The sequence below is a fragment of the Pteropus medius genome, unplaced genomic scaffold, assembly GCF_902729225.1.
Source record: "Pteropus medius unplaced genomic scaffold, Ma_sr-lr_union100, whole genome shotgun sequence".
NCBI classification, from domain to species: domain Eukaryota; kingdom Metazoa; phylum Chordata; class Mammalia; order Chiroptera; family Pteropodidae; genus Pteropus; species Pteropus medius.
This window is the reverse complement of record NW_024346065.1, coordinates 1,658,237-1,671,238: the sequence shown is the minus strand read 5'-3', so window position 1 is coordinate 1,671,238 and position 13,002 is coordinate 1,658,237. Positions and strand designations below refer to the sequence as shown.

Genomic DNA, 13,002 nt, shown 5'->3' with positions numbered 1-13,002 from the left:
CAATTAGTTTTGCTACAATTAAAGCAAAATCTTGGGGTGCATATTATATATAATTTAAATAAATTACAGAAGGTCTATCACATTATTCCAGTAGATTGACACAGATTTAGAGTATTAATTAGTCACTTTTGGTTTGGGTTTTACATTCTGCTGCTCTGAAGCAGTAAATTCCTCAAACTTCACTCATACTCATACACACACACACATACACATGCGAGCACGCACACTCTCCCTCCTTCCTTCTCTCTCTCCAGTTTCATTTCTGTACTTTGCCCAAAGAAATTCATTACCTCTTCATTTATCCCAAGACATACTACATGTTGCTCTAAGAGTCAATATTGACTAGATGGTCTTGGTTCTCCTTAGTCTGTTTTTTTCCTTTTCTCTTTATTCTGTCTTCCTTTCTTTCTATGAGCATTGGTGATTGAAATACTCATTTTTTTTTTACACATCAACTCTTTGGAGCATCAGCAGCTCAAGTAGGTGAATCATAATACAAATCTGTCAGGCATATTAGCACATAAAGCATTCATTCAATATTCTAATAATATTTTATTTAGGACATTTATTAAAATAGCATGGATGCAATTTTTAGCAACTCTTACACTAATCTGGAGTACTCATCGAATGCCAGTGATTTTTTTAAGGAGGAGATTTTTGTAAAAACATTACTTCTCACTATTTCCTACTCAGTGTTGACACATAAACAGTTCAACTCCATATAAAACCATATAGTGTGCACAAATCGGTGAACAAATAGTAAAAACTTATGTCAGGAATCTAGGACAGAAAAGAGGTGGCTGGCTTAAAAAAATTATTACCTATGTAACATGTACTACATAAATATTGCTATAGAAGGATAACTCAAAAGATTTACCATCATAACAACTGAGAAAGCACATTGTTTTGTCCACACTGAGCACTTCTTTCTCTAAAGAATTTTACAAAGAAATATATCTCTAAAATATGAATTAGAGTCATTAATAGTATATTTTCACAATTCTTAATAAAGAAAAAGTTCTTCCCGAATCCAAGTAGCAAGGGCAAAAACAAATTCTCATTAAATTCTTACATTCTAGACTAATGTCAAGAGAATGATGATAAATTAAGATAGTGCCTGACTACTTTAAAGTAGAAGACATAAAAGATTGCAATAAACAGATAAATAATCCTACTGTACCAAAAATATACCTTACAAGTAATACAATAATGGAATTACTTATTTTGTTCAAATGGGTGAAATCTTTAAAAAAAAAAGACAGTTCCCTCCCATATTCATAAAAAAAACAGAACTCTTCATGCAAATAAATGTTATTCAATATTCATTTACTACGAAAATTTACATTCACATAGATTAATTATATTCTTGATTAGATATTTACAGGACTGGAAGGACAACTGTCAGTCTTCACTAGAGCAAAAATCATGAAAAAAGAATATTGACAAGCCCTTTATGTGAGGAAAAGGGAGATTAAGTAAAGAAAAAAGTGAGAGTTGGTTCTGCAAACTCATTTCTGACCTCGTTATATTATAAACTTCAATATTTAATCATTTTCAACATTCCGCGTCTTGTGACTATTTTTTAAACGAATGGAACATCATTAAGGAGTCAATAAATTTCAGGTTCAACACACTTTTGCTTTTTATTCCTCGCAATATTCTTAATGAATTACTTATAAAAGTTATGAGTGTGTAGATTATATATGATGTGGAAGATTGATATCTGTTAAAATATATTTTACTGAATGCATTGAACATCATTAAAGAAAGCACCTGCCAGTATTCAATTTTCTTTTCTCTGTTGCCCAGGGTTAACTAGTCTTGATTTTTTTGTTTTTTAAATAACAGGTGATCTTCCTGGGAGGCTATGTTCCTATAAAAGATAGTATGCATAATTTCTAGTAAACATACAACTGCAAAAATTTATTAGTTCATGAAATAGAAAGTGACATAGTAAAGTAAATGCTTATAATGAATGGGATTGACTCATGAGCAAGAATTGTAACCTATGAAACGCTTCAAAAATTTTGTGCTACATATAGCTTTCTAATGTAAAATATTAGAAATGTACTCAACATATTCAAATATATGTTATTATAAATAACTATTTTATATTTGTAATTATACTTACACATAATTATTAGGAACTATTCAAAAAAAGCTTATGATTGATGTGAACAAATTCAATCTCACATTCCCAAGCAAAGAAACTACTAATCATCTGCCCTGCTTAGTATCTACTGCTACATTGGCAAGATATCATCAGCCATTAGCTCTGCTCCTCGAAAGTCAATCATTATTCATAACACAATCTCTTATTCTAAAATCTGTATTTCTAAAAAGTAACTGTTTCATAACTTCATTTCTGTTTAAACTGTCATGTGCTTTGTTACACATAACACAAATTGTTAGAAAAGAAGAAATTGCTCAACCTTAAATCAGTCACACCAATCATAAAGTTTTAAATTATATTTAGTACTAAAAACCAAATACTCACAAAGAAGGATCTTGTACGAGATCTTTGAGATTTATCCCACTGCGATCTTCTGCAAGATTCCTGAAGCAACTATCACTCACTAAACAAGAAAAGGGAGAAAAAAAGAAAATTAATTTATGTTTATACTTCATTTAAATTATTGCTGACCACAGGAATTTTGAAATTAAAATTGACTCTCTAGATACAATTTTTCCCAACATTATACTGATCAATATTGGGCTAGGACGATTTAGCAACAAATATAAATATTCAACAACAAGCCAATAATCTAAGTGAAGGTCTAAATTGTGTTCTCACTTTTACAAGACTAATTTTCCAGCACAAAGTGGCAAGTCACTGCTAGAGAAAAAGATAAATTATTCCCCAAAATCATGTTTTTAAAGATACTGAAGGGCAATGGAACCAAAATGAATAAACCAAGAGAAAAGTGATATCTCTTTTCAGGTAAGCTGAACCTCTGGATTGTTTTAATTTCTGGGAAGATTCGCCATTTAGACACAAGTTAAGAATCAGAAAGTGGGACACTACCAAGAAAAAGAGAAACTAGCATAGCTCTTGATGGTTCATGGGCTGGTATGATAGACTGGAATCTTATAGAAGCCCCAAAACACAGTTTTCTCCTGGGAGATTTACTGATGGCTGGGACTACACAAGTGAATTGGGGAGAAGGAGAGGTTGGGCTAGGAGGCAAATGTATTCTGTAGTGTTATGGTGATTAAGAGTCAAAGTCATACTACAACAGGTCGTACCTCCCATTTTCATTTCAGTGTAGAATTTCAAAAGTGACCCCTCAACACATTTGCTCTCACCCAAAAGTATACCACCCTGAGAGGGGGGATGAGAAAAAGGAGGCAGAACACAAAAGGTAGAGGTAAATCTCTCCCAATTTCACAGTTCAGAAGTATAAAGCCACACCAAAGAGAGACACCTGCAACACAACAGGTCTTGCTCTTAAGACATTTAAAACCAGAGGTAGACTATGTATATCTAAAGCTGTCACTCAAATCGTCCAGTTCAATTCATGGGTGAGTTGACACCTCAACTCAGCACTTCACATTTCTAATATTAGAAAGAAAATAACATTTATATCAATCTATGATCCTGTCTATAATAAACAGTATTTGGTATACAAAAACAATTACAAAGCATGGTAAAGGGCACAAAATGTGACCAATAATTAAGAGAAAAAATAAGATCTATATGCCAACCTACGAATGATACAGATTTAGAAGATAAAGACTTCAAGAAAACTTTTTAACATAAAGAAGATATAGAAAAATGTTCACAGTAGAAAAGAAGAAAATTTCAATAGAGAATTTAACTCTATGAGAAAGAATCAAAGTCATTTTAGAACTGAAAAATACAATATTTGAAATTGAGAAATCAGTGGGTGAGTTTTATACCTGACTCAACACAGCGAAACACCATATTAGTGAACTTGAAGAGATGAGCAGAAAATATCCAACTAAAGCAAGGAGAGTAAAAAAAAAAAAAGAACAGAGCATTGGAGACATGTGGGAATCAGACAGCCCAATGTAACTGAAATTGAGAAGAGGAGAGAGAGAATGAGGAAGCAATTTTTTCAGAAAAAAAAAACTAAGAATATTCACAAACTGATATAATAACTCATGACTCAGGTAGCATAACCAACCCAACACTGGAAAAAATGAAAGAAAATCACACCCAGCAGTCAATTGGCTGAAAATCAAAGATAACAAGAAAATCTTAAAAACAGCTAGGGGAGAAAAAGGATACACTGCCATCAAAGAAAAACAAAACTTACAGTCAACATAAACTATGGAATCCAGAAGACAATGGAATGATATATTTAAAATGCTGGGTGGGGAGGGGGTGGGTACTGAGAACCTAAAACTCTGTATCTTGATAAAATATTGATCCCAAAATTAAATGCAAAATAAGACTGTTTTTATATTTGTTAGCATAAATATTGTGACTATTTTCAATTTCAACTTAACAGTTTCATTATAGACATTATATATCTTAGAGTGTCATTTATAATCTACATAAGAAGAAAGAAGAATATAACATTTTCCTTGTTTCTTTCAAAGATCCATTACCTAATTTTTATTGGATTTTATATTACTTTTTCTTACAAAAAGTCTCTCAAAATTATAAGCTTTAAGTTCCCCAAATCTGGGTTTGCCCTGATATAATTAATATACACAAACAATGATGCATTAAAAATATCTGAAGTTGAAAAAAAGCTTGGATTCTTTAATTCCAAAAAGATAACACCTTTTTTTTTTTGCAATGATTGGAATGATATTGATTAAAATATAATTTGTATTCCAACCTGTTGATTTAAGAAAAATTTTCTGCTTTTCATAATTTTAACATTATGCTCTTCATTATATCGTTTTCTGAGTAGGGCCAAAAGACAAAAAAAAATAACGTTGGCACACTTCAAGAAAACTTGTTTTCCAGCTGAGCTGAACTAAAATGAAAGTATAATACATTATATCATAAAATTTGTTCTCATAAAGTTTTTGCCGAATTTGGCAAATACAAGAGCTTACTTATAAACTTCAAGAGCCTGAAAGTTTTGGAGGCTTAATTAAAATGGAATAAACCCTTGATCCTTTAAAGGCATGCTAGTCAGCTATCTGTGAAATGAGTTTTGCTAAAGAAGACATTTTTCTAAAATTCATGACCCATCCAAATTTTAAGTTAAAAAGAGAGTAAGAAATTTAAATAAAAAGTTTCTTAACAAAATTTCTGAAACTTTGGCTGCCTAATATATTGTTTTTAGTTAAGTTTCTTTACCAGTGCGACAAATTTAGTTTTTGAATTATAGCTAAGATATGGTATACTTTACTTAGCTAGTGAACATACTTTCTCGTGTATAAATCACACCAAAAAGATCAGTTTTGGTCATCATATTTTTTTTGTTTTCAACCTCAGCATAATGCCAACTAAAGGAATTACAATGCTCTTTGTCTTGCTGATTAATAAAATTTCTTCAACATGTCATGACGAAACTCAAAACAGAAGAAATTACAATAGAAACATGTGGTCAAACTTTAGAGTACTAACATAAAAATTACAAACTTGTACATCAATCTAGTTTATACTGATATAATTAACTTGAAGGAGAACAAAGGAAAATTAATTAGAAATATTTGTAAAATAGACTTTTTAGTAGATTTTTTATCCAATCACGTACATTTTTTTCCCGTAAATGTTCATATTCTGGATCTATAATCAAGAAAATAATTGACATTCATTATGTGCTAAGCATTTCATATCATTATCTTACTTAATTATTAGGAACTATGTTATAAAAGACCTAGCCATTTCTTTCTCACTTCTAGGATGACATTTATATTCTACCTTGCTTTAATCAAGGATTTCCGCGAAGGACAGAGAATTTCTATCCTCAAAAATTCATGTTTAAAATATAGCATTGGAGGAATTCACTATTTATAAATTGATTTTACTGTTCCATGTTTAAGAACATGAAAAAACACTATTTGAACACTGCTAAGAAGACAGTAAAAACAAATTCAATTCAAAACTCAATTCATTCTGTAATTTCTAAATATCCAGTGAAAATTCTAAAGATATGGCCCTGCGAAAACAATTGATAATTAAAATTAAACGTAACTTGATACTATAGACAGATTCCAATTAATTCATTCCAAGTTTGACTGGACAAACCAGACAAGAGTTTATAGGAAATGTCAGCATGTGGTAATTTAAAAATATCGCCGAAAAAATTTAGCAGGTGGCAATCTGTTCTATTTTATTCTGAAAATATATCAGATAGCTAATTAATACCTGATACAAGAAAAAGTTGACTGACTCAATTCTTAGTTTCATTTTTCAAGATAAATCTATTTTTTTGTTGTTATTTAGGTGAAATTCACATAACAAAATTAACCATTTTTAAAAAGTACACAATTCAGGGACATTTAGTACATTCACAATGCGGTGCAACCACTACCTCTACCTATTTTTAAAACACTTTTATCATCCCAAGAGAAAACCACCCACTAAGCCAACGAGTCCTCATTCTTCCCTTCTCCCAATCCCTGGCATCCACCAATCGGCTTTCTGTCTTATGAACTATTCCAGATATTTCATACAAATAGAAGCATACAATATGTGATTTTTTGTGTTTGGATTCTTTTATTTAGCATAATGTTTTCAAAGTTCGTTCATTTTGTAGGAAGTATCAGCACTTCCTCTTTACGGCTGAATAATATTTCATTGTATGTATCTGTGTGACTGTTTTTCCCTTTTGACTACTGTGAATAGTGCTGAATGAACATGTTATGTACAAGTATTTGTTTGAGTTCCTGTTTACAATTATTTGGGGCATATACCCAGAAATGGAATTGCCGGATTATATGGTAATTCCAAGGTTAACTTTTTGAGGGATTGCCGAATTGTTTTCCAAAGCAGTTGCAATATTTTACATTCTACCAGCAATGTACAGGGGTTCCATTTCTCCACATACACAGTTTTTATTGTCTGGCTTTTTAAATTTAGTCACAATGGTAGAGTGTAAAGTACTATCTAATTATGGTTTTAATTACATTTCCCTAATGACAAATGCTGTTGAGCATCTATTCACGTGCCTCTTGGCCATTTGTGTATCTTTGGAGAAATGTCAATTCAAGTCCTTCGCACACTTTTTAATTGAGTTGTCAATCTTTCTGTTGTTGAGTTGTAAGACATCTTTATATACTCTGGGTACTAGACCCTTATCAGGCAAATGATTTGCAAATATTTTCTCCCAATCTGTGAGCTGTGTTTATGTTCTCTTGACAGTATCCTTTAATGTGCAAGTTTTTCATTTTGATGAAGTTCAATTTGTCTGTTTTCTTTGGTAGCTTGTGCTTTTGGTGTCATATTTAAGAAACTATTGCCAAATCCAAGGTCATAAGGAATTTCTCATGTTTTCTTGTAACAATTTTATAGTTTTAATTCTTATATTTAGGTCTTTTATACATTTTGAGTAGATGTAGATATCTAGTTGTTCTAGCATCATTTATTAAAAAAGCTGTTCTTTAGTCCATTGAGTGGTCTTGGTACTCCTTTGAAAAATCTACTAACCATGAATATATGGCCTATTTCTGGACTCAGCTCTGTTCCATTGATCTATATGTCTATCTTTATGCTAATATCACACTGTTTTGACTACTGTGACTTTATAGGACATTTTAAAATTGGAAACTGTGATCCCCAAATTTGTTATTCTTTTTCAAGATATTTTTTGGCTATTCAGCATCCTTTGCAATTCCATATGAATATTAGCATTCTTATCCATTTTCACACCAAATTTTGGTCTCCATTTTAAGCAGATTAACTTTAAGACACATTCTTCTGTTACCATTTATCAATCCTCAGATAACACTTCATATTTTTTCCATGCCTAAGTCCTACCATTCTACCTCCTAGAAGAAAAGTTTCCTAAAGTCTTCTAAAAAGGATGTAAATTAAGTACAAAGAACGATTACTGATCAACTGAAAAAGGTACCTGGACAATAAAAGAAGGTAAACTGTCATGATGAAAATTTGTTCATTTTCTTAATCTATTCCAACCTAAAATAACAAGCCAAAAGAATACTTATATGCAAAATTCATACCCTGATAGAAATTTCACAACTACCAAAGTTGTTTTAGTTTTAAGTAATTTCTAGCTCTCATGAGATTTGTGTGCTGTCAAAAGGTAACATAGTCCCATTGGACAAAAGTTAAAACAAGAAGGGAAATCCCCTTTCCCAATAAATTTGCAGTAGATATATTTTTTGAGTTTAAATTACAGTTCCAGCAGCATTTTTGGATCTAATGAAAGTGCAAAGAAAATTTTCATATTTTAAAATCCATTTAACTCTGCAACTGAGGAGCTTCCACCTTATCTTCAATTGGAAGTGATTATTCTTCAATGTAACAACATGCTAAAAGGCAAGAAAACCTAATAAAATTCTAAAAACACATTCCAAATAATTAATGTACTCAATTAAAATTATATCCTCATGGAATGATATCAGTATTTGAAATAACTATCTGTGTGAAAAGACATTTGCAAAGATAAAATACTCCATAAAAATCACCACTGATAGATGAACATCTGCAATTAATTTTGATGACAGGAAATAGTAACTATAAACTCCAGTTATCCTCCAATGCCATTCTTTAAATTGGTAAACATGTATTATAAATACTGCACTCAATTATTACTATTATATTCAGATTTCATAAATTTAAACAATTAGAAATCTGGGTGCTTTTTTTTTGGTTATTGTAGTACACAAATAATATTCTCAATTTTGCCTTCTGGCCCGAAAAATCTAAAATATTTTCTTTTTGTCCTTTTATGGAGAAAGTTTACTGACCCGTGGTTTACAGGCACACAGTAAGATTACTATGTACTATAGAAAGCTAGCTGATGTAATTCCTGGTACATGCAGTAGTAAAACACATGCTCACAACTTTGCACGGAAGGTGCTAATTAATATATGCTCTTCTCTATTCCTTTATCTCTCTGTCCAAAACCCATATCAAAACTCAAGTTATTGAGAAAATTTCCAAATATCTCCATCCATCCCATACAGGTTATCCTTTGAATCCTAAACAATGAGGGATCAGTGAAGACAGTAGGGACCCAGAACTACATTACATGCCCACCCCCAGCAGTACCATGCAGGCTCTGCCTCAAGTATCAAGGAGGCCAAATGGAGAACTTGACTTCTTTCTTAACCTGGCAGTAAAGAGGCAGAGCCTGACTCCCTTTACCTGCCTGAGCATTATACTTAATGGTGAAAAGTTTAAAACTTTCCTTTTAAATTGGGAACGAGACACAAATATCCATTATTTTATTACTTCTATTCGAAAATGAACTGCTGGTGTCAGGCAGTACAATAAGGCAAAAAAATGCAAAGAATGTACAGATAAACTATTAGAATAAGTGCATTTAGCAAGGTTGAAAGATACAAAGTCAATACAAATAATTAACTGCAACAAGTAATTAGAAATGAAGATTTCAAAAATGATACCACTTATCAAGGCATCAAAAGATATCGCATAACCAGTAATACATCTAATGAAAGACATGAAAAATCTCCACATCGAAAATTATGTACTTTTACTCAAAAACTGAAATATCTATGTAAATGGAGGGATACATCAAATTCATGGATTGGAAAGCTCTATTTAAAGATATACCTTTGTTCATTTACATGGGAATTGAGGATACTAAACAGAAATTTAATGACATATAGTAGGTTTTAAAGTGAGATTCAAGTGGTAGTACTATTTTGTTTAGGGTCAAGAGTACAGGAGTCAGTTAGCCTGGGTTTGAAAATGTGTTCTACTATTTCCTACTCGTTTGATTTGGGACAAGTTACTTAATCTCAAGGAAACTTGATTTCCAAACATAATTGTTTGTTGGGAGACATTAATTATGAAAAGTTCATTTACTAATATGTTGTTTTATTGTCCAAGGTCTCAAAACTTGTGAGTGGAAGAACTGAGCTTTTAATCTAGGCAATCTGGCTCCAAAGTTTGTGCACTTAACAACAAGCCTATAATAGTACCTCTTAAAAATATTAGTTTAGCAAATATGAAGGTGAATTATATGCTGTCATCAAAAAGTTTCTAGTTTGGAAAGGAAGGAGAGATAAAACATGAACCAATAATTATAGCAAGTAAAAATCAAATAAGCACTACTAAAATTAAGGACTGAAAATGCCAACTATTATTAAGTACATAAAGCAACTGGAATTCTTACGCATTGCTGGTGAAAATTAAAAATGATAAAACTACTTTGGAAAAAGATTAGGCAGTATCTTACAAAATTAAAGATACTATTCGACCCAGGAATGCTACTTATAAATATTTATCCAAGACAAATGAAAACTTACGTAAATCTTCATTACTCAAAGAATCCACCTTTGTATATTCACCTGCTCACTAAAATTCATTTGTAACTTAATAATCAATGTTCAAAGCACTTTCACAATAATTTGTGGACATGAGCAGAATGAAGAAAAATTTGAGTTGCCTGATATGTACATTCTCGGCTGAAGTTGAAACATTCTGCTTTGTTTAACTTTCATACTGTAAATGAGTCTTTGTTGTGGTTTTTTAGTGCCATGTTTTTTTGTGTTATTGTGCTTGTTTGTTGGTGATATCACTGTTTGGAATGCTCCCCCTAGCATAGTGCTGAAGTGCTATCTAGTCTCAGGGCTAGACAGCTATGATGTGTCTTGAGGAGAAAATATGAGCACTAGATAAGCTTCATTCAGTCATGAGTATAGTGCTGTTGGACATGAATTAAATGTTAATGAATCAACAATATATATTAAATAAGGTATCTTTAAACAAAAATATACACAGAAGCTTATGTATTGATAAGTTGATAAAAATATTGTGATCTCTATTTTCCCTAAAAAAAATGGTAGAGTATTAATTAATTCAATGTTCACAGTGACTTTTATAGAGCATAAGCACTGCAAATAATGAGAATCAACTGTATCCACAAAAAGACATATGCAAATATCCATAGCAGTTGTACTCAAAATAGCCCCAAACTGAAAATGTCCCAAATGTCCTGTAACTGAATGGATAAATAAATTGTGGAATAGTCACACAAAGAATCAGTACTCAACAATACGACGGAATAACATAAGATAAATAACAGAAACACATCCTGAAAGAAATCTTGTACAAAAGTATGCATTTATATGGAAAGGATAACAAAGGTCTAACAAATATAAGGCAAAAAAAAAGTAAACAGTGCTTGCCTCAGAGAGGGAGGACTGACTAGAAAGGGGCACAAGAAAACTTTCTGGAGAGATAGAAAATTTCTACATTATGAAAGGGGAAGAGGTTTCATGTGTGCACTTAATTTTCAACATTGTACAGCTTACATTTGTGAATTTTAATGCATGTAAAGTTTACCTCAAAGAATTAACAACAATTGAATGGAAGGTGGAAAATTGAGGGAGATATAAATGAAACAAGAATGTCACAATGATAACTGCTATGCCTGGGTGATGGGCACATGGGGTTATATCATACTATTCACTTTGTATATTCCTTCAATTTTCCAAAGTGAAAAGTTAAAAAAATAATAAGAGGAATTGCAAGCATGTAGAGGAACTACAGGAGAGAAAATGAGCTTTTTAAAGAAGTTAAAGTGATAACTTGGTTGAAGGCTTTCATGGAACAGTCATTAGAAATGGGGACATTTGGTAGGTTTGGACATGCAAAGGCAAAGAAAGGCCACTTCATAAAAAAGAAAACAGTGTAAAAAAATCATAAAAGTATTACTGGTGTTGGGCTATTTAGGGAACAGTTTGGCTTAAGTATAAGGTCAAGAAAAAAAGGATAATGGGAGATAAACCTGAAAAAGTAGATGGACGATGAGGTCAGAAAAAAAGCCTGAAATGTTAGGCCAAAGAAAACACATTAGGCAACAGGGAATCATTCTGCACATTCAAGTTTGGGAATGCAGGATCAGAGATAAACTTTAGACACTTTAACAGTAATATAAAGAATAGTATAGAAGCACTACAATGTCCTTGTAAGAAATAATAATGTTCTAAGGGGCTAAGGACAGGGAGATTAGGGAACCAAGGACACAGGCATTTGAGTTGGTAATTGATGGCTAAGATTTTCAAAAGAGCAAATATAAAGCTATATAGCTTTGAAGATGTTTAAGCACTGAGATTCTTCTGCTTAGCACAATATAATACTAAGAACACTAACCTACTGAAAACAGAATATGTTGAAGTCTAATGCCAACTTCCTCAAGATTTACAACTGAAGTGTTAATTTACAACTAGAGTGTCGATCCAATTAATGTTGGAATTTCAGTTTGTATGTTGTTTTAAAAATAACCTTGTTATGGAACTACTATAAAAGCATAAGGATTCCACATTTGCCACAAAGTACTCCAAATAGCAGTGAATATATTTCTATACTTTGTTGTCTTTACAGAAATGCTTAAAACAGAAAGGATTTATAGATGTTAAGGGCGTCTTATCATTAAATTTCTTTATTACAGTTCCACCACCAAAGGGTAGTGTTTCTCCTTATTTCATAAGAAATTCATGCATTCGTGTTAAAACACTGCCATGTCCCTCTTCCAATTAAATTTCCTGATATTACAATTACAGAGGAAATTAAAAAGAGATAGTAATTGAAAAATGGTCAGAGAATGATGACGTGAATCTTGAAAGCTGAAAACTCAAGAGGCTGACCCTCCACAACCACTTGCCTATTCCAATAAGACTAGAATAAACACTATGTAAAAAATGAGCACATTCTCAATTAGTTGATTTCTTCCATCCTCACAAGCACACTTCATGAAATTTTATTGATTTTTCAAGGCTTAGTTTAAATACTATCATCTACATAAAGACCTTCCATGGTCTCTGAAATAATCTTTCCTCTGAACATCTATTATGTTTTTTATTGTATTACCCTTATGCTACTTAACAAAATAACCTTGAAATCAGTTATTTAAGCAAAAT

At 31.8% G+C, this 13,002-nt stretch overlaps 1 protein-coding gene across 9 annotated transcripts in view; it reads right to left on the bottom strand.

Annotated features, from left to right (window-relative positions):
* The window catches only part of GPHN (gephyrin), a 390,537-nt gene that overhangs the window by 326,141 nt on the left and 51,394 nt on the right, over window positions 1-13,002 (bottom strand). For all 9 annotated transcript variants that reach the window (XM_039875261.1, XM_039875256.1, XM_039875259.1 and 6 more), the window contains exon 2: window positions 2,498-2,576. In XM_039875261.1, coding sequence (XP_039731195.1) covers window positions 2,498-2,576 — 79 coding nt within the window. The remainder of the gene's footprint in view (window positions 1-2,497; window positions 2,577-13,002) is intronic.